The sequence below is a fragment of the Conger conger genome, chromosome 13, assembly GCF_963514075.1.
Source record: "Conger conger chromosome 13, fConCon1.1, whole genome shotgun sequence".
NCBI classification, from domain to species: domain Eukaryota; kingdom Metazoa; phylum Chordata; class Actinopteri; order Anguilliformes; family Congridae; genus Conger; species Conger conger.
This window is the reverse complement of record NC_083772.1, coordinates 10,060,699-10,086,420: the sequence shown is the minus strand read 5'-3', so window position 1 is coordinate 10,086,420 and position 25,722 is coordinate 10,060,699. Positions and strand designations below refer to the sequence as shown.

The following is a 25,722-nucleotide window of genomic DNA, read 5'->3' as shown; positions in this document are numbered from 1 at the left end:
CAGGAAATGCTGTTCTAAACATAGTTGTCATCAGAAGTGCATTTTTTTTTTTTTTTTTTTTTGGGGGGGGGGGGGGTAGTTAGACAAGGATAGGGATATCAGAAAGGAGGGGCAGGGGAAATCAGGAGGGAGGACTAAGGTAGTTTGAAAAGGTGGGTTTTGAGTCTGCGTCGAAATAGGGGGAGGGATTCTGCTGTTCTGACAGTGGTAGGCAAGTCATTCCACCACTGAGGAACCAGAACGGAAAACAGGCGTGAACGTGCAGCTCGACCGCCAGGTGTTGCATGTTCGGAGATGCTCTTCTGCATACCACTGTTGTGATGGGTGTTTGTGTTACCATCACTGTCAGCAACGATCAGTGTCCTCTGACCTCTCTGATTAACAACTCATTTCTGCAACCATTCTCTGTAAACTGTAGAGTTGTGTGTGAAAATACCAGGAGATCAGCAGTTCCTGAGATAGTCAAACAACCTTGTCTGCCACCAACACAACCAAGTCACACCATTGCACTACCACACTACCACGTTTGACTGCAGGTATGACATTCTTACTGCCAAACGCTGCATTCGCTTTACGCCAGACAAAATAGGACTAGTGTCAGATGAGCATTGATGTTTCTCTTGGTTCATGCCATGATTCATGCCATGCTACTTTCCCATGAAGTTTTCCCAGTCATTTTGTCATGAACACTGGATGTTCTTCTGGGATCTTTTTTTTTTTTTAGTTCCTGGATAAGTTACTGCTGCACCCCTGGAGAAAATTTGGCAGGCCTGTCAGGCATGGGAAGTTCCAACCACTATTGCACTAAGTTCTCTCAATTTGGAGACAATGATTTTAAGTGAAAATCTTACATTCCAGACAACATAATGAAAATGGATTTAAAACAACCTAGTTCTACCAAAGTACTCCAACCATGTAGGCTATATCCAAGCAAAGTCTCATGCAGGCGTGTTGGTATGAAACTTGAGTGGTGGTGATGTAGATAGAAAACTGAATGGACAGGCACTACAGGTAAGTGCAAATGTACCATCATTTTATTTATGAACTGCCCTTTATACACACCCCATAAAACAGAATTAAAACGAATGCATTTGAAAACACTGAAGACAGCCAATTAAAAAAAATTGAAGAGGATACAACAATAAGATATAATTTCAGACTCCAGAGCATTTCAAGACGAGTGAATATGTCAAGCTGGTCCTCATAATTGCCGGCTGCAGTTAAGAAAAACATAATATTAATTTATTGCACAGCACCTTTAAAAAATAGATGAAAAGAACATAAAATACAGGGAAGCAGGGCCCATTTCCTTTAGATTTCCTGAGCCGAATACCGCCATTGTTGGACTCAAATCTTCATCCGAGATCTATAGTTCATGAACTGCAAATAGAGAGAAAAACATTATGATTATTATGTATTTTGTTATCTTGTTTGATTCCTTGGTCTCTACAAATCTCACAATGTAATTATGAAACTTCTTGTAATTAAAAGCCTTACAAAATCACTAGCAAAATAACTGGGCAACCTTTTTCAAAATCCATTTTTAAAAGGTTAGTGCACACCCAAATGTTTCCAGCCATGACAAACAATTGAGCAAAATTGAGGGGGGAAAAAAAAAGAATTGAGAGAGAACCACTGTATCCCAAGCTGCATCCCAATCTTAATGCAGCAACAGAAGTCAACAAGCAGAGCCCAAACATGGATCTCACCCATAAACCATATGCCTCATTACCAAGTGAGAACACCACTGCGCTCAAGATCAGGTTAAAAAAAGACAGGGACAGGAAAACTGATAACCTTCAACTTGGCTGCTGTTCTGTTTCAAGAGCCATTTCCTCCCTCTGGACAAAGACACACTCCATTAAGTGAGCACTGACATTCTGTTTGTCCAGGGGAAAAAAATAAAATAAAAGTGTGAATGATGCAACACAATTGAAAGTACACCTTGAAAATACTATAGGCTTATGTAGTAGAACACATCCTTACATAGTGTTCAATACCATGTCGGTGAATCGATTTAATGGTGTATGTAGTACCATAAGTTTTGCGATAATTAGTGACTGACTGGTCTCCACAAACCGTAAAAAACAGTAAAGATACTGCATGTTTTGTGAATGGGCAATAGATTTGGTCCTGAAAATTCAATCTCCGCTCACCTTCCTGGCACTGGAGGTGACCTTTGGAGACTTGTTGCTGTTGATTCGAGGGGACTTGCGCTGTGGCTTCTCTCCGTGGGGGGACTTGCCAGGGCGCGGGGACTTGGTCGAGCGGGTAGCTTTGCTGGTGGAGCCCGGTGACTTGCGAGTGCTGGCCCGCATCTTATTGAAGCCCTTCTGCAGCAAGTTGCTCTTGCCGTTTTTCTTTGGCGTGTTCTCAATGCTGAACACCATGGACTGCCTGCGGTCCACCTGGACCGTAATGCACAGAAATGAGGTTTACACCCCGGGCCACACAGTTCATGACAAGAACCACCGCATAAAGCTTCACAACCATGTTAACCGAGTCACCACGTGTTAAAAGGACTTCAGCGATCCCTCCCATCTCACCATTTCACCTATTTGCTAGAGAATTAGAAGCGAGAAGATATGCAATATAATTTACAATGAATTGCAGGCAATGAAACAGAAATACACATTTGACAGTCTAAAATACGGGCAATTCCAGCGTTATGGATGTGACATTTGGACACAAAATCAGAACAAAATCCCTTAGAAGAGACTCTTTTAAAAGGTACAATAGGTAATTTCGGACGGTATAGAGTGAAGGCCTGTCACTGCATATTTTGAAACCTGAATTTAAGGATTATAAATACATGCAGAGGGGGAGTCAACATGCCAGTGAGCCTTTTTCAATGATAGGAAATAGTCTTGTAACAATGTTTTAACACAAAAATCTTACCTATTGTACCTTAAATGCATATTATCATAGCGCCCACATTGCGTTCCTGTTGTTATCCTACATTTTATCCGATTTCAAAATGGTCACAATCGGCTGTTTGGGACATTTTTAAGAAGTAATCGCAAAAAGGAACTAGACAGTGAAGGAAGACCGACACAGTAAATTCTCATCATAATGAAGTCCTGCTGCCAGGTTATTCTGAAAGAAAATGTCGACATAGCCATCTCACCGGAGTATTGGGCGGTAGGTTCTGACTGTTTTGCGATGCGAAGCGGCGATCGCCCCGTTCTTTAGGAGTCATGGGACGGGGGAAACAGCTTACCAACTTCTTAGCCTGTGGAAAGATGGAGCATTGTCATGTCAGTGATGTCAGAAGGGTACTAGATACTTCATACCCGGGTTAAGGCAGAGCATGGAAAAAGAAGCAACGGTCTGAATATCGACACAGAAATCCCATTAAAACGTTAACCCCAGGGAAGACATTTCGGTTGCAGCCTGTCCGCTGGACAACTCAACCCACACACAAATACCAGCCCGGGGTTCGATCTCTTTTTCCATACACAAACACCAGCCCGGGGTTCGATCTCCTTTTCCATACACAAACACTAGCCCGGCGTTCAATTTCCTTTGCCTTTTACCCAAAGAGTAGAAGGGCTGAAGGGCTTCCCCACACAGCCTGGGCCTGAGCGTGTGAGCGTATGAGCGTGTGAGCGCACGTCTCCCTCACCTCCGGCGTGTCGGGCCCCTGCAGGTCGCCTCCCCCACGCTTCAGAGGGAGCGTGGCAGCCCTGCCGTTTTGGGCGTTGCTCGGACACCGTTTCGGATGCACAGCGGTATGCCGGGACGCTGCCCAGGAGTCGCCCGGCTGCATGGTTTCGCGGCGGGAGAGCGAGCCGTCTCGGATCTGACCCGGGAGCATGGAATGCCGATGTGAAGCGACGGAGTCCCTGATCTGACCCGGCATCATCGAGGCCCGGCGGATAGTCTCATTAGGATCACCCGTCTTCAGGTCATCATCCGTGATGGTGAACGAGGGGATCCCAAGGACGGGCTGCAAGCACACAAATGGTAGACCATCACTGCACAAATGATTACAATTTTACCATTTTTTTAATTCTTGCAAAAAAATTCTTATTATCATCATCATTCTTTTTAAAATAAGGGAGAGTTCAAAGGCAGAACTCACAGAGGCAGCCCATACCCTAAAAAAGCAACATAGCAACTGTGGTTTATAGTATAATGCGCTTCACTAACTCAGTCACCGACTGACACCATTTTTGAGGGCATTGCAGTGTTTAGATTGAGGAGTTTTACAAACACCTTATTCATAATTGGTGTACCACTGATTTGGGGGCATGTTGATGCCAATACTAAATGCATTGGATGAAAGCATTTACAAGTCAGTGAAGACATCATGCTGTTGTAATGTTCATGTTCAGACATGCAACCCATTACATGTAAAATGACCATTTCCTTAGATATGTCTATAATCCGTCCAGATTTAGCAACGCATTGTACAATGTGAAAACTCACCTGGGACTCTATTGGGTAGCTGCTCTTCAGATGGGGCAAACAGGCCTTGTTTCGAGCTTGCAGCTCTGCAATACGCATCCATTCTTCTGAAAAGTCTGGCTCATTTTCAGCACCAACCCTGAACGTGCTAATGCCTAGCGCACACACAGAGGACACCAAATGCATTACATTCACAAATAAATATCAGTAACTTGGACAATAGAAACATTCTGGATCGGGACCAGCACGAGGTCTGTCTGAGGTCTGGTTTGAGATGAAGGGTCTGTGTAGGCACTGACACACAAAGACGCCTAGGCGGGCGGCCTGTAGCGTAGTGGTGCAGGTACATGACTGGGACCCGCAAAGGTCGGTTGTTCAACCCCCGGTGTAGCCACAATAAGATCCGCACAGCTGTCGGGCCCTTGAGCAAGGCCCTTAACCCTGCATTGCTCCAGGGGAGGAGTGTCTCCTGCTTAGTCTAATCAACTGTACGTCGCTCTGGATAAGAGCGTCTGCCAAAATGCCATTAATGTAATGTAATGTAATGAAACTACTGGGGCAGCACTCACTGCGGGTAGGGGCGACAGTGTAAGCAGCGCTGCGTCGGTAGCCCGGAAGGTTCCGGAGCTGGTCACTCGTGGCCTCCTCAGGGAATTCCACGGAGAAGGGCCGACCTCTTTGGGAGGCAAGGTTGGGGAAGGACTGCGCCGATTGCAGGCTACAGAAAGAGCCGTCTTCTGGGTCTGCCTCCACTCTGCCGGGGGTCTTCTGCAGCCAAAAGGGAGGCAAGATTATCACAAGTCAGCCTTGGGAAATCAGAAATGCACCTCCTTAAATCGTGTAAAAAATCCATGAGCAGTGCACATCGTCCTACCAAAATGAGTCAAGGGTCAAGATGGATCTTTCTTTTTTTTTTTTTTTTTTTTTTTTTTTGTAGTAGGCATGGGAATATGTTTCAGACCACTCGTGTAACGGCTGAGGTCATGAAATTGGAATGAGTGAACAGAGAACGGAAAGCTGACATCTACCTGGAGACTATATCTACCAAAGACAACAAGGTCCATTTACAAAAGAGTGTCAGCTTAAGCAATAAACAAGGTCCTAATTCATCATAGAAGGTACCATGGGGTAGTACACAGTAGGATCACTTCTGAGAAGATATGCGTCTGAGGTGCACTGAATATGGAGGTGTGTGATGATACGGTAGAGCATGCTCTTGACCTTGGTCATGGTGATGTTGATGACCTGGGTGGTGCGACGGCGGGCAGAGCTTTTCTTGGTCGAGTCGAGCGTAAGCTCTCCCAGAGAGTTGATGCTGCTCTCCAGCTTGACGTCCGCAGCATTACGGGCGCTCATGGGCGTGAAGTACAGCGTCTCGAGTGACTCCCCACCACGAGCCCGCCGTTTGGCCTGAAGTCGCTCCGAGCTACGCACCATGGGGGTGCTGGACTCTTCCCGCTTTGATGGTCTCCTGACAGGACGGGGGAAATGCTAAACCAGCTGTGGGGCTCTGTGGACAGCACTACTGCATCCACTGTCGTTTCAGATTATGCTTTTTTAATAAATTTATGGCACAGACAGTTAATGTGTCTTTAACTTCAGTAAGCAAGCATCCTACATTACATATAAAATCGGACTCAATCAGAAACAAACACAAACTGAAATAACAACACTCCAGGAAGTGAACTCTCCCTTTAACCAGGCCATGAGCAAAAAGAGACAGATCAACAGTATATTTTACCAAAATACATATGTACATTTATCTGCACCTTTTTCAAGGATCTAGCCCAGTCAGTGATCTTTATTCCTGGAGAGCCACAGGTTCTGTTGGTTTTTGTTGTTGCCCAGCATTTAATTGATCAATTGCAGTTACCTCACCTGTTTTCCGTTTTGATCGCTGTCATTACAACAAAAACTAAATCAGCAGATCCTGTGGCTCCCCAGTTCCTGGAATGAAGATCACTGTTCTAGCCCAAAGCAGTCTAATTTGAATGATTACAATGGATTAAAAGCCAAAAGGCACCAATAATTCATTGCTGTCACAGACATAAAATAAACAACTTCATCAGAATTAGTCAAAATGTTCCATTTCTTTATATAACACACACACACACACACACAAACTTAATAAATAAATAAATAAATAAATAGATAAAACATTGCTGCTGTAGGTCAAGGAGGGCCATAGTGTTACCTGGTGGAGTTGAGGGAGTCATCCAGGCTAAGGTCTAGACTGTCGCCACTGGTGTCCTGCGGTTTGTCATTAACTTTCTGATAAATGGTCTCCTTGGGCTTTGTCTCACACTTTCCATGCCTCCTCTGCTCCCGTAGCTGCTTATCAGCATAGTCCAGCTGCACATGTACATAAAGAGCCTCACTACACAGTGACATTTTACACAGTAAATGGTTGGCATTTATATAGCGCCTTTATCCAAGCGCCGACCAGCTCGTCAGGAGCATTTTGGGGTTAGGCGTCTTGCTCAGGGACACTTTGACACAGCCCGGGCGGGGGATCGGACCGGCAACCCTCCGACTGCCAGACGACTGCTCTTACTGCCTGAGCCATGTCACCATGTCGGTTCTAGTCTGTTCACACACATGTTCCATGCAAGTGTAAAAGTGTGCAAGCACGCAAGCCCTTTTGAACCTACCTGAGCCTGCAGGCTGTTGACATTCAAGCGCAAATTGTTCTCTGTAGCCTTCGCTTGCTCCAGCTCCAGCTGGTGAGCCTTAATTTGTCCTTTTAGGGTCTTAACCTCCTGTTCCCTTGCCTCCAGGGATGTCGTAATAGTGTGGATCTTCTCATTGGCCTCTAGTACCAGCTGCTTCTTCCCATTATAATGCATTTTTGCATTCTCAACCTGCGACAAAACATAGCAAAATCTCATTTGCAAAAAAAATCTAAGGCTGAGACTTAAACCATTTCTCCCTTTTACAGTACCATAACCAGATTCATGACATGATTTTTGACAGATGTGGATGACTTGAGGACCATATCCAAATCAATACCAAGAAACTTGCAGCTAGTTTTCAGTAAATGGCATATTTTACCTAAATGCAGATTGACATCAAGCTTTACTTTACAAAACGTTAACCGTGAATATGCAAAGTCAACTCCACTCTTATAATTTAGACACACCAAGGAAGGTGTACAGACCTGAGATTTGTAATGCTCCAAAGCCTCAGCCTTCAGAGACAACTGCTCTTGAAGGTCACGGCTGAGCTGCGACGTCTCTGCCATCTGTTCCCTCAGAGGACGGAGTGTCGAGAGCTCCTCCCTTGCCAGTTGGAGCTGTCCCGCCAGGTCCGCCGTCAATTTCTGGGAAGCCTCCTGCTCCTTTTGCAATACTTCCCTTATGGACAACAGCTCCTCATTTTTATGCCTCAAGGCCACCATTTTCTGCTGGAGCTTTGCAGCATGTTCTTCCTGTGAAGAGGCACTAATAAGCTTTGCCTTCAGATTAGCAATGATGTCTTCCATCTCTTTCCTGTTAACTTCTTCAGCATGAGTCCGGAGAACATTTCTCTCCTGACAGACATCTCGCTCTTTAAGTTCCTCCTTTAAGGCTTCATTGAGTTGTTGTTTTTGAGTGACAAGGGAAGAAGCATGCTGAAGTTCGTCATGTAGTGTCATTAGCTTTTGCTCGAACTCCCTGTTTTGAGCTTCCTGTGTTTCAACGACTTGAAGTCTTAAGCTGTCCTTCCCTTTCATTTCTGTTTGCATAGAACCAAACTCCAATTCTCTTTCAGATGCCAGACTAGTTGCCTCCAGAACCTGAGCCTGAAGATGGGCAACTTTCTCCACCAATTCCTTGCACTGAGCTTCTGTCTCAACCGCTTGGAGTCTCATGTTATCCATCTCTTTTAATTTGCTGTGCAGGGAACAAAGCTCAGATTCCTTCTCAGACGCAAGGGCAGAAGCCCCCAGAAACTGGGCTTGAAGTTTGGTAACTTCGTTCTCCAATTCCAGTCTCAAGCTATCCTTCGCTTTCATTTCTTTTTGCATAGAACCAAGCTCCAATTCTCTTTCAGATGCCAGACTAGTTGCTTCCAGAACCTGAGCCTGAAGTTGGGCAACTTTCTCCAACAATTCCTTGCGCTGAGCTTCTTCCGTCTCAACTGCTTGGAGTTTCAGGTTATCACTCGCCTTTACTGCACTGCGTAGGGAACAAAGCTCAGATTCCTTCTCAGACACAAGGGCAGAAGCCTCCAGAACCTTAGCCTGAAGTTGGGCAACTTTCTCCACCAATTCCTTGCGCTGAGCTTCTTCCGTCTCAACTGCTTGGAGTCTCAGGCTATCACTCGCCTTTACTTCACTGCGTAGGGAACAAAGCTCAGATTCCTTCTCAGACACAAGGGCAGAAGCCTCCAGAACCTGGTTATCCATCTCTTTTAATTTGCTGTGCAGGGAACAAAGCTCGGATTCCTTTTCAGGCGCAAGGGCAGAAGCCTCCAGAACCTGAGCCTGAAGTTGGGCAACTTTCTCCTCAAATTCCTTGCGTTGAACTTTTTCTGTCTCAACTGCTTGGAGTCTCAGGTTATCACTCGCCTTTACTTCACTGCGTAGGGAACAAAGCTCGGATTCCTTCTCAGACGCAAGGGCAGAAGCCTCCAGAACCTGGTTATCCATCTCTTTTAATTTGCTGTGCAGGGAACAAAGCTCGGATTCCTTTTCAGACGCAAGGGCAGAAGCCTCCAGAACCTTAGCCTGAAGTTGGGCAACTTTCTCCAACAATTCCTTGCGCTGAGCTTCTTCCGTCTCAACTGCTTGGAGTCTCAGGCTATCACTCGCCTTTACTTCACTGCGTAGGGAACAAAGCTCAGATTCCTTCTCAGACACAAGGGCAGAAGCCTCCAGAACCTGGTTATCCATCTCTTTTAATTTGCTGTGCAGGGAACAAAGCTCGGATTCCTTTTCAGACGCAAGGGCAGAAGCCTCCAGAACCTGAGCCTGAAGTTGGGCAACTTTCTCCTCAAATTCCTTGCGTTGAGCTTTTTCCGTCTCAACTGCTTGAAGTCTCAGGCTATCACTCGCCTTTACTTCACTGCGTAGGGAACAAAGCTCAGATTCTCTTACAGAAGCAAGGGAAGAGGCCTCCAGAACCTGAGCCCGAAGTTGGGCAACTTCTTTCTCCAATTCCATGCATTTAGACCCTGTCTCCTGGTCTCTCAAGTGCCCAATCTCCTGCTGCATGTCCAATTCCTTTTTTAAGGAGGACACCTTCATCTGCAGCACCTGAATTTCATGTTGCCTTTCTGCGGCAAGACTAGATGCAGAGAGGACGTCTCCGTTAAGTTTTTCAATGGTTTCCTCCTGTCTTTTGCGATCTGCCTCAGCTAGTTTGCATCTCTCAATAGCTTGCTCCTTTTGACAATTTAATTCTGTACGTACGGCTATAATTTCCTTCTTCATGTTCTCAAGACTTTCATTCCTTTCTGTAACCAGAGAGGAAACGGAGAGAACTTCAGCCTGGAGCACCGCAACCTTTTCTGTAGCTACGACAGCCCTACTCTCGGCCACTTGTTTCTCTCCCTGCCTCAGCAAGATTTCTTGCTGTAGTTTTTCCAAATCTGACTTTTGCTTCTTGAGTTCTTCACTATGAACAATGGCCTCCTCTCTTAATTCTTGTTCCTGCATCTTTTGGTTTTGGATTAGAGCTTGTGAAGCCTTGAAATTCTCTTCCAATGAAAATGCTCTTGCTTGTTCAAGGGCCAGATCTTTTTGTAGACTCAACACTTGCTGACCCTGACTGTCTAAGGCTACAGCCTTTTTGCTGATTTGCGCTTGACTTTCTGCCAACCTGTGTTCCAGTTCAGAGACAGAGTGCTTATAATCCTCAAGCTTCTTGTTCTGAAGATCCTGCTCACAAGCATTTCCTTCTAAAGCTTCGATGTTCTGTAGGAGAATGTTGATCTTATTTTCCTTTTCATCCAGTGTGATCCTCAATAGCCGAGCCTCCTCGTTCCCAGCATCAGCATCTTGCTTAGCCATTTCATATCTCTTCTCTTCCTCTGCCAGATTTTGTCGCAGCTCCGCCATCCGATTGGTTTCAGTTTGAAGATAAAGTACCTGCTCTTGCTGGATCTTCAGTTCTTCTCCTTTCATGGATATTTCATTCTGTAAGAGTTCGTTTTCAGCTTCCTTTTGCTTAACCAATCCTTGCGCATCAGTCAACTCGAGATGCAATGTGCAAATCTCTGCTTGGTGTTTTTCAATGACTGAATTAAGGTGAGACTCTATATTTGTTTTTGCAGTCCGTATGGCTTCAAGTTCCACGAGGTATTGCTCCGTCTCCTTTACCAGTTTGTCCACTTTTTCAGTTTGTGTTTGAACTTTTGCATTTAACGTCTCAACCTCTGCTGCTCTCTCCTTGAACAGGTGAAGATTACGATCACATTCTGCAGAAAGTGTGTTTGATAACTCTCTACATTCAATCTTCAGCTCTTCCACACAGGATTCAGCATGAATTTTCTCCTCTTGTGATTTATTAACCTGTTGGCTCATCAGCTCAATATCGGTCAGCAACAGCTGGACCCGGTTTCCAAGCTCAATGATCTCAGATTCCATTTCGGAATGTTTCTGGAGTTTGGCTGTGAGAGTCTCTTTGTGGTTTTGCCTCTGCACTTCCAGCTCGTTTTGCAGATCCCTGACAGCAGATTCCAAAGAAATCAACTTTAAATGTAGCTCTTCTTTCTCTCTCTTGAAGTCAGACAAAAGAGACAGCTGCACCTCCCTCTGCTCTTCAAGTTGCCTGACCTGTTGATTGAGGTTGACAACTTGCTCTTCTTTTTCCTGGCGAAACTGACGATATTCCACCAAGATAGTATCCCTTTCCTGGATTGCACTCTCGGACGTCTCTTGCAAAATGGCTTGCTGGTGAGAGTGCTCCTCTTCCTTTGATTTTAATGTAGTTTCTAGGTGTTCTACTTGTTGATTCAGCGCCAGAATGGTCACCTCATTCATCTGATCCCGCTTCTCCATCTTCTCCACCAAAATCCCTCTCTGCTTCTGTTCCTCGGCCACTTGTTGCCCAAGTGCTGTTGCTGCCAGCTCCTTGCTGTGAATAATTTCAGAAAGACATGCAATCTCTGCATTCATGGCAGTAATCTGGGTAGCCATTACTGCCTGCTGCTCTCTTGAGGTTTGCTCAAGGGCCTCCCTTTCACCACGAAGGACACACAAGGTTTGTTTTAGTTCAGATATGAGCCCTTGCAGACGGGAGGTCTCGCTCTCAAATTTGTTTTTCTCGTTCTCATGTTTTGTTTGCATTTCTCCTTTTTCCCTCTCAAGCTGGATAATCCTTTCCTGGAGCTGTGACAGCTTGCATGTTAATTCAGAAATCTCATGGTTTAGCCTTTCCCACTGTGAATATGACAATGGAGAACACTTGAATAATAATTAAAACACTTTGGTTTTGCACAATAGAAGAATCTAGAAGAAATGCCACCATTTTCCCCATCAAAGCAAATATGACAGCCCAAAATTGTGGTGGTGAAACCAGTTATTAAATTTAAGGTGGCAATTACTTTTTCCACGTGTGTGACATGGATTTTTTTTTTTGTTTTTTTGTTTTTTGTTTTGTGTTTACTCAGGCTCCCGTCGTCTAACATTACATTTTGTCTTAAGATCTGAGGAAATCAGGAAGGGGGCAAAAAAATTTTCACAACACAATACAGTACATTCTCGGAAAATCAGTGTCTTGGGGAAAAAATAACAAGGTTTGGGAAATGTTTCAGAAGTTACCTTCATTATGGGTCCCATGACCTCGCCTTGCTCCTGAGATTGGGCTTGTGCTTTACTTAGCTCATCCTCCAGAACAGAGATCTTCCCTCGCAAAATCTCAATTTGCTCACTCAAGATCTCCTGGGGGAGAGAAGAGGGGAAATAAACATTAAATATCATATAATAAATATAAATTCTTTAATGGGTTGAAGAAATGGACCCTCTTGCAATGAGGTTCAGTGAGAGGATCTGCAGCAGATGACAATTTATTTGCTGTTAATTAAATTAATGCTCTAGAGAGACAATAGTTGGGGACAATTATTGGGAAATTATCCAGAAATACAATGCAATTATCTGTAAATAAGATAATCTCTTTAGACAGAGGTCCAAAGACAAGTCAAAATGATTTCAAAGTTACTGTGATTACACTGGTCTAATATTTTCGGTAAAGAGAACTAAAACACAATCTCACCTTTTCTGATACAGCTTGGCAAAGTTCAGTCTCAAAGAAGGTTTTCTTGCTTTCCCACTCTGCCTGTGATGCCTGCTGCTCCTCACTTAGGGTGTCCGCCATCATCTGAGCACTTGACAGACGAGCAGCCATGTCTCTTACCTATGGAAAAACGCATAATCCTCTTGGAGAAGCCAACGACTGCCTTGGACTTTTCTATTTACAAAGTGCTGCTTTCCAACACATGACCATAAAATACTATGCAGGATTATTATTATTATAATATATATTTTTTTAAACATTGAAAGCATTCTAAAACAACCATATTATATCAATTATGCACCGGCAATCTGTCTTTGGGCACATTTGCTGCAACCGTGGCGGTGAACGCAGAAGTACAGTGAAGCAAAACGACAAGATAAATAAAAAAACAGCATAAAAATGGATATAAAATATAAAAGAGGCAAGTGGGCAGTTTGGAGGACAGATTTCCTCATCGTAAAAACACAGCACACTAGTCTTGCCAGCCTTTAATAGCTGAGATGATCTGATACATGAGAGTACATAACCAGCTGGAGACCAATTACCAAGTTAGTGATCCATAAAATGAAAAGTTTTTGCAGTAAAGATGAAAAGGTGAGGGGGGAATAAAATGGGGGGGTGGGGGTGCTTTGCAACCTACCTCAACAGACAGATCTCCATTTTCCTCAGTCAACTGATCAATCTTCTTTTCCATTTGACCCTTGTTGGTTTTCAAGTCATGGCATTGCTTTAGGACTTCATGCAAACGTTCCAAAAGCCTGAATGAAGGAAAGAAAAAAAAAAAAAAGAAAGGTTTGATTTGAAAATGTTTCAGGAAAGCTTAAAGTAGTTCTAACCACAAATACAACTAAAGCACCAAGTGGCCCACCATTGCTCTACATGGCATCGCTTGCCCCAGCCCCTTACCCTTCATTTTTATTCTGGAGCTCCTCCAGCTCACTGGGCTCTTGCTTCTGCTCTGCATTGTCCCTCATCAGTCTCTGGAGCCTATGCTGCAGCTGGGATAACTGCGTTTCTATAAAAGGGAGAGCAAAATCACAGCAGCACTTATCTTTTGAGTAAAGCTTTGTAGACAAAATGTATCAGTTCGAAAGACATTGCATTGCATTACATTACAGGCGTTTGGCAGATGCTCTGACGCACTTAACAATAAAGTGCAAAACTATAACCAGGGACAAGCATGTAGAAGAACCAAAAGGCAGAAGTGCTAGAAGTGACCACATGGAGCACTCGGGCAAACCTGAACACTTGGAGATTAATCAGACAAACGGACCAAGAAGCAGCAATAAAACAGTCAGAATAAGCAACTCCAGTAGAATAAGCAGGGCTGAAAATGAAGGTCACCTGAGGCTGGTTCAGATGAAAGGCGAGTTAAAATAAACAAATAAATAAAGCACTAGTCCATTGGGCGAGTGGCAATTAACAAGTGCTTTACAGACTACAAATTGAAAATCATGCTAAATTGCGTATTAATCCCTCCTGCTTCTATATGCCAACGTGTGTCAGTCTCGCCCTGACCCGTTTTCCCCTTGGCCTGGGGCTTCCCAGTCAGCCAATCAATTAGAATTTGGTATTCAACACTGTTCTTTAGCGTGAATACGTTAAACAGGCAAGACTCATACAAAGGGTCATCTATTATGTTCATATACGTAACAAAGTCTGCCATGCACCAAAAATAATGTTGCAGGAAACCGGCATTAACTAATGTAGTGGCAAACCTATTGAGAAGTTAATCCATACAGCTTTCTTTATGTATGTGCTACCATGAATAATCCTACCAATTACCTGTGATTTGCCCGTTTGTGGGTACTTCTATGTTTGAGCCATCCCATCTGGGCATTCAATGATGGCAATGGGCTGGTGGGGCAAAAACTCTGCCCCTGAGTGAAAACACCCTCCAAAAGTCATGGACCCTTCATTACATTCTTGAGTGCTGTACCTTTTTCTGAGAGCAACTCGCTGGTGTTGGCTAGGTCTCGCTCCAGCTCATCCCTCATGTCCCTCTCCTCAGCCAGCTGCCTACGCACCTTCCTCAGCTGGAACTGGGGTGTGTTAATGACCTCCTGTATCGGGGATCTGTAAACCCAAGTGCATGGATGTGATCAGCCCGAGAAAAATACATCACACGATGTACATCTCTGACACCTTGTGCCTCCTACCTTGTGTATACCTCAGTTTTAAGACATTCGGGGCGACATTGGCTCAGGTGGTGAGAGCAGTCGTCCGACAGTCAGAAGAGGTTGCCGGTTCGATTCCACCCTGGGTGTGTTGAAGTGGCCCTGAGCAAGGCCATTTAAGAGCTAGGAATCCACCCAGTTAAGCCAAAAGCGAGCCAAAGCTAGGCAAATAATGCAGCCCTCTTGCACAATTAATGCGTGGCTCAGTGGGTGGATAGCAAAGGGAAAAGCTGGCTGCACACTAAGAATGCACAGGTTGGTCTCAAATTGACAAAGGATATTGGACCATTGGATGGGCATGCAGATGCTATTTAGAGAAATAAATAACTGTGCGAGAGATGGAAATGCAGCTTTACCTAGCCGAGCTCGATGCCACGGTCGTCAGCTCCAAGAACTTTACTTCTGGTCTCCGTTGCCTGTTTAAGATTGGTGACTCATCACTGGAACTGCTTATGCTGGAGACACTGGACAAAGCAACAGTGACTGGAAAGAGAGGCAATGGGCAAATATATTACTACAGAAACATTTAAATTAGACTTTATTTAATCTTTTAAACACACATCTATTTTAAACACAGGCAGACTGGCAACCCCTCGAGTGACAACATTTCTTTAGACAATACAAGGGGTGTTCTGACTTTAAATGGGTTCCTCTATAGTTGACATCTCATCTGCATATCAGGTCCATTTTTCAAATCACAAACATACTGCTGTATATCAAGTTGATAGATTATTTGCCAAATTCTCTCTCTCTCTCTCTGAGACATGGAGTCATCAGCTGTTACTTTTCATACTGCAGCTCACAGGCCAAGTCTGCACAGACCCAAAGACACTTTGAGTAGCAGAAGCCAGGTGCCCAATAGACAAGCTGGGATTGCTAAAGAGTAATGACACACTGACTCCTACACGATTCAACCCTCCTATCCATAGATGATGCAATTGCCAATTGTGCTGCCCTATGGGCCACAGGCAGTTGGATCCCATCTGAGACTGCTGGGTTCACCCCTGCACTAGAACAGTGCCTTGACAGGATGAGCCACCTAGCAGCCTAACTTTTCTACTTTTAATTGTTACTACATACTGCACCGAAAATGAGGTGGAAAAACTTTAGTAGGGGAGACCAGGAATGACTAACTTTTTGCACCAACATGTACAACTCAATTAGTGTTTATGCTAGAGATCTCAAACTACTTATGATAAAAACCAACACATATTTGTCTGCTACAAATACTAGTCATTTAGACATCATCTACAATATCACAGAAACTGAATGTGTGGGTTAATGCAAAATACAAACAGTTCCAGTTACAAGTAAAACACACATCCCACAACTGGGGTTGGGGAGCTGGGGAGTTGTACTGTAACAGTATGTGGGGATTGATGTAACATGAACAGAAAATTTGCCAAATTAAATGAACGATAAAGACTTTTATTCTTAAACACAAAATAAAATTAAAATAAAAAAAAATATATATATTATATCATATAATAGCCTATTTCTAACATTAACATTTGAAAAAATTAAATCTTTAAAATCACCCTTTTTAAAAACAATATTTTTCAAATAAAAGAAATGATACTTTTTAGCCTTTAAATGTGAAACAGCTTAATTTCTAAAAATCTCTTTCCAAAGCAATATGGTGTAACAGTGTGTGTGTGTGTGTGTGTGTGTGTGTGTGTGTGTGTGTGTGTGTGTGTGTGCATGATGGCATCACCAACTAACCCAATGCTACAACCATCCACAGGGTCCTCTACTTGCATTTTTATTTTATTTTTAACACGTCCATTTATGAATTTGCTCCACTATAGTGATTGTGTGCAGCAAATAAATAAATAAAAAAGCAATTAGTCATAAATGAATAATTTGTTATGCTAAAGAAAACATCTCCCAGGCTGTAGTCTACAAAAACAGAAAAGGGGAACTTCAAAAGGCAGTAAAATCTTGTCTTGCAGTAACTAAATGTGGCAGGGGGTGTGGCAGGGTGTAAAGTATAGTAAAACGAAAGTTATGGCATTTCTTGCGCCCTCCATTTTGGAAATCAAGCTCACTTAGAGAAATACAACCATATACAAATTTTACTTTCAACAGTCCAGATAAGCAAAGTAGGTAAGTGATCAGTAAAAAAAAAAAAAAAAAAAAGATCAACTCACATGGTTTTTTTAGAAAGTCCTCCAAATTGTCACCCAGGTGAAGACTGTCCTCCTTATCGAAAACAAAGCGGAGTACGGCAGCCATCTGAAACTGAAACAATAAGCACAAACAGAACTTGCTTTGACTTCTCCACAAACAAATTATCTCAGAAGAAAAGTTGTTCTTATTTGAGATCTGGATCACATGTACATTGAGAAATATGCAATCAGAAATTTTGGGCAGAAATCCCTCCAGAAAGGGAATCTACAGGTTTGAGTCAAATTACCTCCATCTTCCGGTCCACATTGTCAGTTACTACAAGTTCATTCATGCTGGTATGGTACACAAGGAGCATAACCACCTGAATGTGAAGAGAGCACATTATCAAAAACTGTCAAAATGTACAGAGGGGTGCACAAATGTGGGCACACCTGGTTTAAATGTCTGTTACAATGAAGCTGTACATGATCAAAAGCAAACCTGAACTCTACATGGTTAAACATGACACCGTTCTGCAAATTCTGAAGCAGGACTGCTTTTCATGTTAATTTATGTTTTGGATTATTCTTTGTTACTCTTTAAGAAGATGATTACTAAGGCCCAGACCAAGGTGATTTACTTGGGCTTCAATGAGTCAGGTGAATATAATTCCAGGGCCAAACTTTATATTCTGAAGTATCTCCATGCCTTCTAAAGTATCAAACAGCAGTGGCTGCTCAGACTAGTGTTAACTATGGGTTCTTCTAAACAGTTGTCCAAGGATTTCAGAATGAAGATTGTTAATTTCCACCAAGAAGAAGAAGGCTACCAAAACTCTCAACGATTCAAGCTACCCATTTCCACAGTCAGAAACATTATTAGAAAATGGAAGATAAATGGAACAGTTGAAGACAAGGCAAGTTCTGGGAGACAAAGAAAGATTTCAGATAGAACGGGCGGGTGTGAAATGGTCAGAACCCACACATCACTGCAAAAAAAAAAAAAAGTTGCAAACATAGGTCTAGCAGTTCACAGGACAATACTACGTACTTCAAATAACAAAGACCTACATAGCAGAGTTGCCAGAAAGAATGACGGCAACAATGCACTTTGGACTGTCTAAACAAAATTGACCTTTTTGCCACCACCAAAGAAGGTATATGATTAGAGAAAAACGAATGAAGCCTTTGTCGAGAAGAACACCTTGCCAACTGTGAAGCATGGAGGATCCATTATGCTTTGGGGTTGTGTGGCTGCTGGGGGCACAGGAAATACTGTGCGAGTGGAAGGAAGAATGGATTCCCCCAAATATTAAGAAATTCTAGAGGCTAATGTTCGAAGGTCAGTCTAGACATTAAAAGTTGAAGAGAGGTTGGGCATTCCAGCAAGGCAATGACCCAAAGTACCTCCAGTAAAGACGGATGTAGGTTTTGGAATGGCCACCACAGTCCCCAGATTTGATTATTGAAAATCTGTAGAGATCGCAAACATGCCATCTACCTAATACCTGAGCTAGAGGTGTTTTGCCAGGAAGAATGGGGGAAAATGCCAAAAGTGACAACTGAAACACTTAGCTGGCTACTGGAAGCGTTTACATGCTGTAACTGTATAGTTGCCCGAGGTGGAATTACAATGCACTGACAGGGTTCCCAATTTTTCTTTTTTTCTTTTTTTTTTTAATCATTTTGAAATAGTAAAAAAGTCAAATAAAGTATTCTTGCTTTAAAATGTCATGCTTAACATTGTACCATTTAGAGGTCAGGTTCGCGTCTGTTCACTAAGATATAAATTATAAAATGCTTTTTGACCAGGGTTACCCAAATCTTTGCATACCACTACCTACCATGGATTACTTATTTCAAATCATAGAATAAAATGAGTACCTTTGACAACTCCATATCCGCGTTTTTGCCATTCAGGATGTTGTCCCATGAGATGAAGGAACCTCTGTCTGCTTTGTATCGACATTGCCCTTATGAGAACAAATAAATGGGTCTTAGGAAAAAAAACAGCATTCCAATAAATGGCAAGACTACATCAAGATTACAGCACTATCATGTTATGTTTTCTTTTTTTTCTCAATGATTTTAAATCACTGATTTTCTCTTTTCTCCCAGTCGGGAATGCCCAGATGCATTACTATACAATCAGTGTCAGAAATTAGAGTACCCTTCATGTGCTGTGGTTGCAAGCAAGCAGGTACAGTGTCTTGGAAAAGTATTTGCCCCCTTCCCGAATTCCTTTATTACTGCATATTTGTCAGAGAATGGTTTCAGATCTTAAGACAAAGGGAACCAGAATAAAACAGAACTCATTTAAATAATTTAATTTATTTAACTAAAAAAAGTTCAGTCATATCACCCATGTGAAAACATAATTGTCCTTAACTGCACCACCTTTAGCAGCAATAATTGTGTGACTGTCCAAAGAGTTACTGAAACACTGCACTGTAATTGTTTAATGGCATGCAAATGCATAGCAGTATATACAATTTATATCATTGCTTACTTTCTACAAATTCAGAGACAAATGCAAATCTTTCCTGGATGGGCTGATCCAGAAGGCACTGTTCTTCTTGTCCATTCCTGGTAATTGGGGAAATTACAGATTTTGGCATACACCAACATACATGGAACAGGCACAACGTAATGTTATAAATGAACTTATTATAAATGCTTTTCAGAAATACTCACAGTTTGCATATCAATTTCAAAAACAAGATGCCATCATGTAAAAGGGCAATGCTGTTAATCGGGTCCGCCAAACGGAGGCTGTTTATCTGTCAGGGTTCAAGGTATACAATTAATAATTTATGAATGTTATGAATAATTTCGCTGTCTAGCTGTTAGATATAAAACGATATACTAGTATGTACATAAAATGCTCCATTGACGTTAGCATGTCAGGACTACTCACCCACGCCAGTAAGACATCCTCTTTTTGCCTGTGCAGTGCCATCTGCAGGACTCTTGACTTTGGCAGCTAGCTAGAGACTAAGATAACAGATAAACAAAGAATGGACTTTTTAAATCCTGGAACTAGCCAAGACGACAGCGCAGTTTCACAAGCCGATAATTGGCACAATTGCAAAGCAACCGTCTGCAACACATAACGAAATAGTTAACTTAACCAAGCTAAATTAACGTTAACTTAGACTCACTAAGTTCCAAACAGGACCTTTGTGAAAAGGAAGGAATTAGACTTTACACGTACACAAAAACCAAAGCTGATCAGGAAGTTTGTATTATTATGTATTCGACATGAAAGTTGCACTTTTCCGAACACGGTGTTTACGTTAACGTTTCTGTTCAACATCGGAGGCTGCCCTGCCTCATATGCTAACGATAGAGGGCATAAATATTAATTTACCACTCGTTATTGCAAGAATACTTTTATCCACATCCTTTCTCACAGCTAGCTAGTAGCGAAGTCAACAGCTTGTCGTTTTAGGCATCACCTGTGATAATTTCGGATAGCTAATGACATACTTATTCGCAAAGTAACTTACTAACGTTATACTACTAACTAACTTAACGTTTGCCCAACGTTAGCTAGAAGTTGGTTAGCCTAAAACAGAATACGAGCTAGTTTCTAGGCAGTCAAGTCTATCCATACGTTGCGACTGGATACATTAGCCAATTAGCCATTTTACGATTAGACATTTTCACAAAACTTTTTACAACAATTTAACTTAAATGTTTGCTAGCTAGTTACTGGATCGCAAACTTTCTCACACACCCTAATAACATTAACCAGTTAGCAAGACTAGTCTAAGCTTGTTGAAACTAGCCAATGTAACGTTGTGCAAACGTGAGCTTAGCTAGCTATATTTAGGGCTAGATAACTTTGAACAAAACATCACCCAAACACGAAACAAACAAGCCCCCGTTTTCCCATATTTTGAACGAACCTCTAAAATCCAACGCCGATCATTAGTTACACTAAAACACTGCTATCCCAACTGCCCAAGTAGGTTGGGACTTATCCACCCTCTGATTTGAGTCTTTCAAATTTCGGCGCTATGGTTTGTCGAAAATCCCATTGGCGAAGCAACTCAGTCCGTCACACTGATTGGCCTAAATCATGGGAGCTCGGCTGTGTTTTTCTGCCAATAGCAATTCAGTATGCTGTGTGTTGTTTTCAGTCAGCCGATAGGTTGGCACTAGAAGACACCACGTATTTTTGCACGAGTGCGTAACGCGTCACTATTAAGGGGGGTGCCTCTCGCAACGCTGAGACCTTGGCGAGGAATTGGCCAGGAATTACAGATTTACGACAATGAATAACCGATTGATATAATCGGTTATTAAATTTTATAAACCAATGAATAACCGAAGTTAACATGCTATAGCCACACATTTAAAAAAAATTGTTATATGCGCTATACGCTATTCATTTAACGTTGCTAAAGTAGGTGTTGGTTTGATGTCGAGTTGATACCGCTTTATCGCTTGTTTCTATTGTCACAAATGTGTTTCACACCTCTACACCTGTTCAATGGCACCAGTGTAACCGGCGTCCTCAGCACCCTAGTATCAGGCTACAAGCGCCAATTCAGACCAAGCCGCCCTTTCAGAGTATTTTTCCTTCCATTCTGAGGGACGGGGCAGACCACCAGTCAGCAGAGATCTGAGTATTGTTGGGGAGAGGAGCTGTAACACATGGGACAGGGGTTTTATTCAACCTGATGGCAAGTAGGATGGGGGTTTCACATTCCTGTTCACAGGGAGCACAGGAAGTAACTTTACAGATGTATGGAGGCGGCACTCATCTCCAATCCGGTGCCAAGGTATTTGCAAGAAAGCTACCTGGACGTTTGGTTGGTATGTGCTCCTTCAGAACAGCGGGCCAGGGGTAATAGCGTAGCGGTCAAGGTAAATGACCTTCACACCTCTACACCAAAAATGATGACTGGCAAGGTTGGTGGTTCGAATCCCAGTGTAGCCACAATAAGATCCGTACAGCCGTTGGGCCCTTGAGCAAGGCCCTTAACCCTGCATTGCTCCAGGGGAGGATTGTCCCCTGCTTAGTCTAATCAACTGTACGTCGCTCTGGATAAGAGTGTCTGCCAAATGCCAATAATGTAATGTAATGTAATGTAATGCAGTCTCTGCTGGCTCATTTCGACAAGCAGGGCTTGACCTTGTACAGGTGTGCCTTACTCCTTTGAGTATAGTTCATTACATTACATTACAAAGCATTTAGCAGACGCTCTTATCCAGAGCAACGTACAACAAAGTTTTATAATGTATTATTGCTGTGCACGGTTAATAATATAACCATAACTTGTATTTGAGTTTAAGTTTTCTGAGCATATTTCTGCCAGGTACTGATATTTCTATATATTATAAAGCAATGGAATATCCTATTGACATGGCTGTATGATGTGGTTACACCATACAACCTATTCCTGTATTGTAGGATGATATACTGTACCTGAACTGATACTTGATTTTGGAGATGTACTCAAGTGGAGATATTTTTTGAGGAAGTGAAACTGATTTTATTTCTCATTTTTATGACCACTTTTATGTTTGGGGTCAAATTCAGCCCAACAGTTGAAATAAACACACAATTATTATAATAGAAATATTTGGACACGTTGTTTATCATCTTCTTTGTCACTTTCGTATTGTTTCCCAAATGACTAGCCTTTTATCCATAAATATGAAAGATCTGTGAGAAACATCTCATTTAACAGCCTGAGGTTAAGAGTAAGTGAAAGTTTGTCACCTGTATGGGAAAGTGCCACCAGAATCATCCGCAAAGAAATCTGAGATAAAAATAAAAATGATGATATATTTTCTTACATTTTATACAGTTACAGAGGGTCAAAAGAACCCCACACAACACATTTTTATGCAAAGTTGATACAGTACCAATATGAAACAAGGTTCACTGATTTTTAAGAGATGTCAAACACTAAATGGGGTCAAATTGACCCCAAACATAATAGGACAGATAATGGGGACCACCAACTAAACCATATCATATCCTGGCCTATGCTTGATATTTTCAAATAGAGACAGGTCCTGTGAAACAAACTGAGGGGATGCATGAGGGGTCAAGGTATTGACAGTGTCCTGTGGACTAGGTTGCTTTGAATTTGAAACACATTGGAATGTTTCTGATGTTGCTTTCACTTACAAGCATCCTGTGGAATGCAATATGTATGCATATTGTTAATATAATGGCATCTAAGCATTAAATGTGCAAATGAAAAACTTTGTATTTTTTGTATTGAGTGTCTAGAAACTACAACTGACCCTTCGGACTTACCTGTATGGACTCATAAACAAGTAGCAAAAGTGCTCTGTTAATTTTACAGGTGTGCAACAATGAGGGAACTGCAGTATCTATGTATGACCAGAAGATGGAGCCAAAACATTTTATCAACGTTATCTTTGTCTTTTAATCATAAGCATCTGCTCACTTAGACTGGAATTAAATTATATTGACAGCATTTTATTTATAATATTTATCCACTATTTTACTTGGAAAACCCCGTAGACATATAACACAAAGTTGCAAAGACAAAGTTTACAGTGTAAATTCTGACATATAAGAACTATACACTTAGTGAGCAATTTATTAGGTAGACCTGTACACCATCTTGTTCATGCAAATATTTAATCAGCCAATACTGTGGCAGCACTTAAATGCTTAAAAGCATGCAGACGTGGTCAAGAGGTTCCAAATGTCAGAATGGAGAAGAAACATGATCTAAGTGACTTTGACTGTGAAATGATTGTTGGTGCCAGACAGGGTGGATTGATTATCTCAGAAACTGCTAATCTCCTGGGATTTTCACACACAACAGTCTCCAGATTTTGTAGAGAATGGTGCAAAAAACAAAAATCATCCAGTGAGCAGCAGTTCTTCAGGCAGAAACACATTGTTAATGAGAGAGGTCAGAGGACAAGGGACTGATCGAAGCTGGCATGAAGGTAACAGTAATGCAAATGACACACATTACAACAGTGGTATGAAGAAAAGCACATCTGAACACATAATGCGTCAAACCTCTGAGGTGGATAGGCTAGTGCAGCAGAAAACTTAAGTCTAAAAAATAAGTGCTCACTGAGTGTACATTTGTGTAAAATATGAATGAATAAAAAATAAATGTATATATATGATATCACAGATTAATTAAAGCTGGAGAATTTATCTTTGTCATATAATTTTATACAACAATCGTAAGTACCCTTAAAACATTACATTACAGTTATTAATTGACACTTTTATCCAAAGCAACTTAGAGTTGATTAAACTAGGCAGGGGCCTTGCGCAAGGGCCTAACAGCTGCATGGATCATATTGTGGCCAACCGTCCGGGTTCCAGTCATGTACCTTGGCCACTAGGCTCCAGTCTGCCGCCCCATTACAGAACACAATGCATGGTTGGAATGATGGTATTTTTCTTACCTTTTATTCATCCTTTATGATTCCCATGCATATCATTTACTATAGTTTTTCTTTCCCCTACAAATGAACGGTTTAACGAGCCAGGCCTTCATCACCACCTCATAAGACCCATCTGTTAGGCACAGAGACCAGCAGAGGGAGCAGGGGTCTTCTCTCTGCTCATTCACAGATTCAATGCCCGGGTCCTTTTGTAACAGCAGTGGTTAAAATCAGGGGTTCCCAATCTCACCAGAAAAGGGTCGCTGTGGGAGCAGGGTAGTGCTGGGCTAAAACCATACAAACCATACAACACAATTAATTGCGGTCTACAATCAAGGCCTTGATAAGTAGGTGTCTTAGTGCTAGGCTGAATCAAAAACCTGCCCCGTTTCAGATAAGACTGGGAACCCCCGATTTCAGCCATTGCGGTTGTAAATTTATTGGGGGCACCGTAACAGAAACTTTGTTTTTAACATGATTGGATTGCTATGATTGAGGCTTCAAATTAATCATTTTTAACAATGTAGATAATTTAGTTTGCACTGAATTACTGCTGTTTAGCAGACGTTCTTACTGAGATTTACTTACACAGCTTTTATTTTTACAGGGTCTATTTTTACAGATGGACATATGCTGATGCTGCTGAGGTCAAGGGGAAGGTCAAGGGCAGTGACCCAGCAGGTCACGCATCAGGTTTGCTGTGCCTCAGTGGCAGTTTTTTAACAAGGCCTTCTCAGCCTGTGGCCGCTCATCATCAGAAGCCACAGCGCCCAGTTCCAGAGTCCGGGGTCGCCAGCTGACATTTCAGAGAATTATGGTTTGTTTCACTCAAATATGGCAGCAGTGTGGTGGTTAGGGAGAATTTTAAGCTCTAGGTTCCAAGTTCACATCCGTGGGTGGGAGCGCATGACTCGTGAGCAACACACACAAGTCCTCAACTGAACAGAAACGCTTTAGAAAAATGAATGAATAAAATGCTCCATGTATTGTACACGCTCACTGCAAGCCACTCCAGGTCAGTTGGCACACGCCATCTAGCAGCAGAAACACTTCCCATTCAAACACTGTGAACTGTTCTAGTGGCACGGAGATAATAGCTGCTGTAAGCACAAAGCAGGACAGCTCTCTGTAGTCAGATAGGAATGTGGGCAGCTGTGCCTTACCGTGCATTAAAAGATTTCGGGATGTGTATATATTTGAAATAGTTTGTATATTTTGAAACCATTCCTGCATATCCCTGAAAAATGAATATATGAATGTTACTTACCATAATGTAGTCATGTAAGGATGAATTTTGATTAAAATGGACTTTTGAAAACGGGCTGCAATCCGAATGTAGTGGTGTGGAAAGGCTCAATAGACTGAGGCATTCTCTGAGGGGCTATTAAAGCATTCCTGAAGGCTTGA

General features: G+C 42.3%; 1 protein-coding gene across 4 annotated transcripts; it reads right to left on the bottom strand.

Moving 5' to 3' along the window:
• Positions 1–1,012: 1,012 nt before the first annotated feature.
• Positions 1,013–20,921, bottom strand: numa1 (nuclear mitotic apparatus protein 1). Of its 4 annotated transcripts, XM_061217958.1 has the most exons (25): positions 20,823–20,921; positions 19,829–19,905; positions 19,606–19,691; positions 19,421–19,497; positions 18,796–18,884; positions 17,220–17,294; positions 16,954–17,044; positions 15,160–15,286; positions 14,566–14,702; positions 13,533–13,641; positions 13,267–13,384; positions 12,606–12,746; positions 12,155–12,274; positions 9,515–11,773; positions 7,568–9,271; positions 7,062–7,271; positions 6,605–6,762; positions 5,632–5,881; positions 4,980–5,178; positions 4,432–4,565; positions 3,626–3,949; positions 3,128–3,232; positions 2,157–2,408; positions 1,798–1,880; positions 1,013–1,380 (listed from the first exon to the last, which is right to left on the bottom strand). In XM_061217958.1, exons 2-24 carry the CDS (start codon positions 19,868–19,870, stop codon positions 1,800–1,802), a joined length of 6,888 nt encoding a protein of 2,295 aa, XP_061073942.1. In that variant the 5' UTR covers positions 19,871–19,905; positions 20,823–20,921; the 3' UTR covers positions 1,013–1,380; positions 1,798–1,799. The 4 variants fall into 4 exon arrangements, with proteins under 4 accessions (XP_061073942.1, XP_061073939.1, XP_061073940.1 ...); XM_061217955.1 differs by having other exon boundaries at positions 7,568–11,773; XM_061217956.1 differs by having other exon boundaries at positions 4,980–5,175; positions 7,568–11,773.
• Between the last annotated feature and the right edge of the window lie 4,801 nt (positions 20,922–25,722).

What these genes read in the sequence shown, in the direction of transcription:
- numa1 (XM_061217955.1), bottom strand. Translation starts at nt 19,870, where the DNA reads ATGGCACTGCACAGGCAAAAAGAGGATGTCTTACTGGCGTGG. An exon ending in GGACTTTCTAAAAAAACCAT is followed by an intron (nt 15,287 to 16,953) that starts GTGAGTTGATCT and finishes CTCTCTTTCCAG; the next exon opens with TCACTGTTGCTTTGTCCAGT. An exon ending in GACTCCCTCAACTCCACCAG is followed by an intron (nt 5,882 to 6,604) that starts GTAACACTATGG and finishes CCGTCCTGTCAG; the next exon opens with GAGACCATCAAAGCGGGAAG.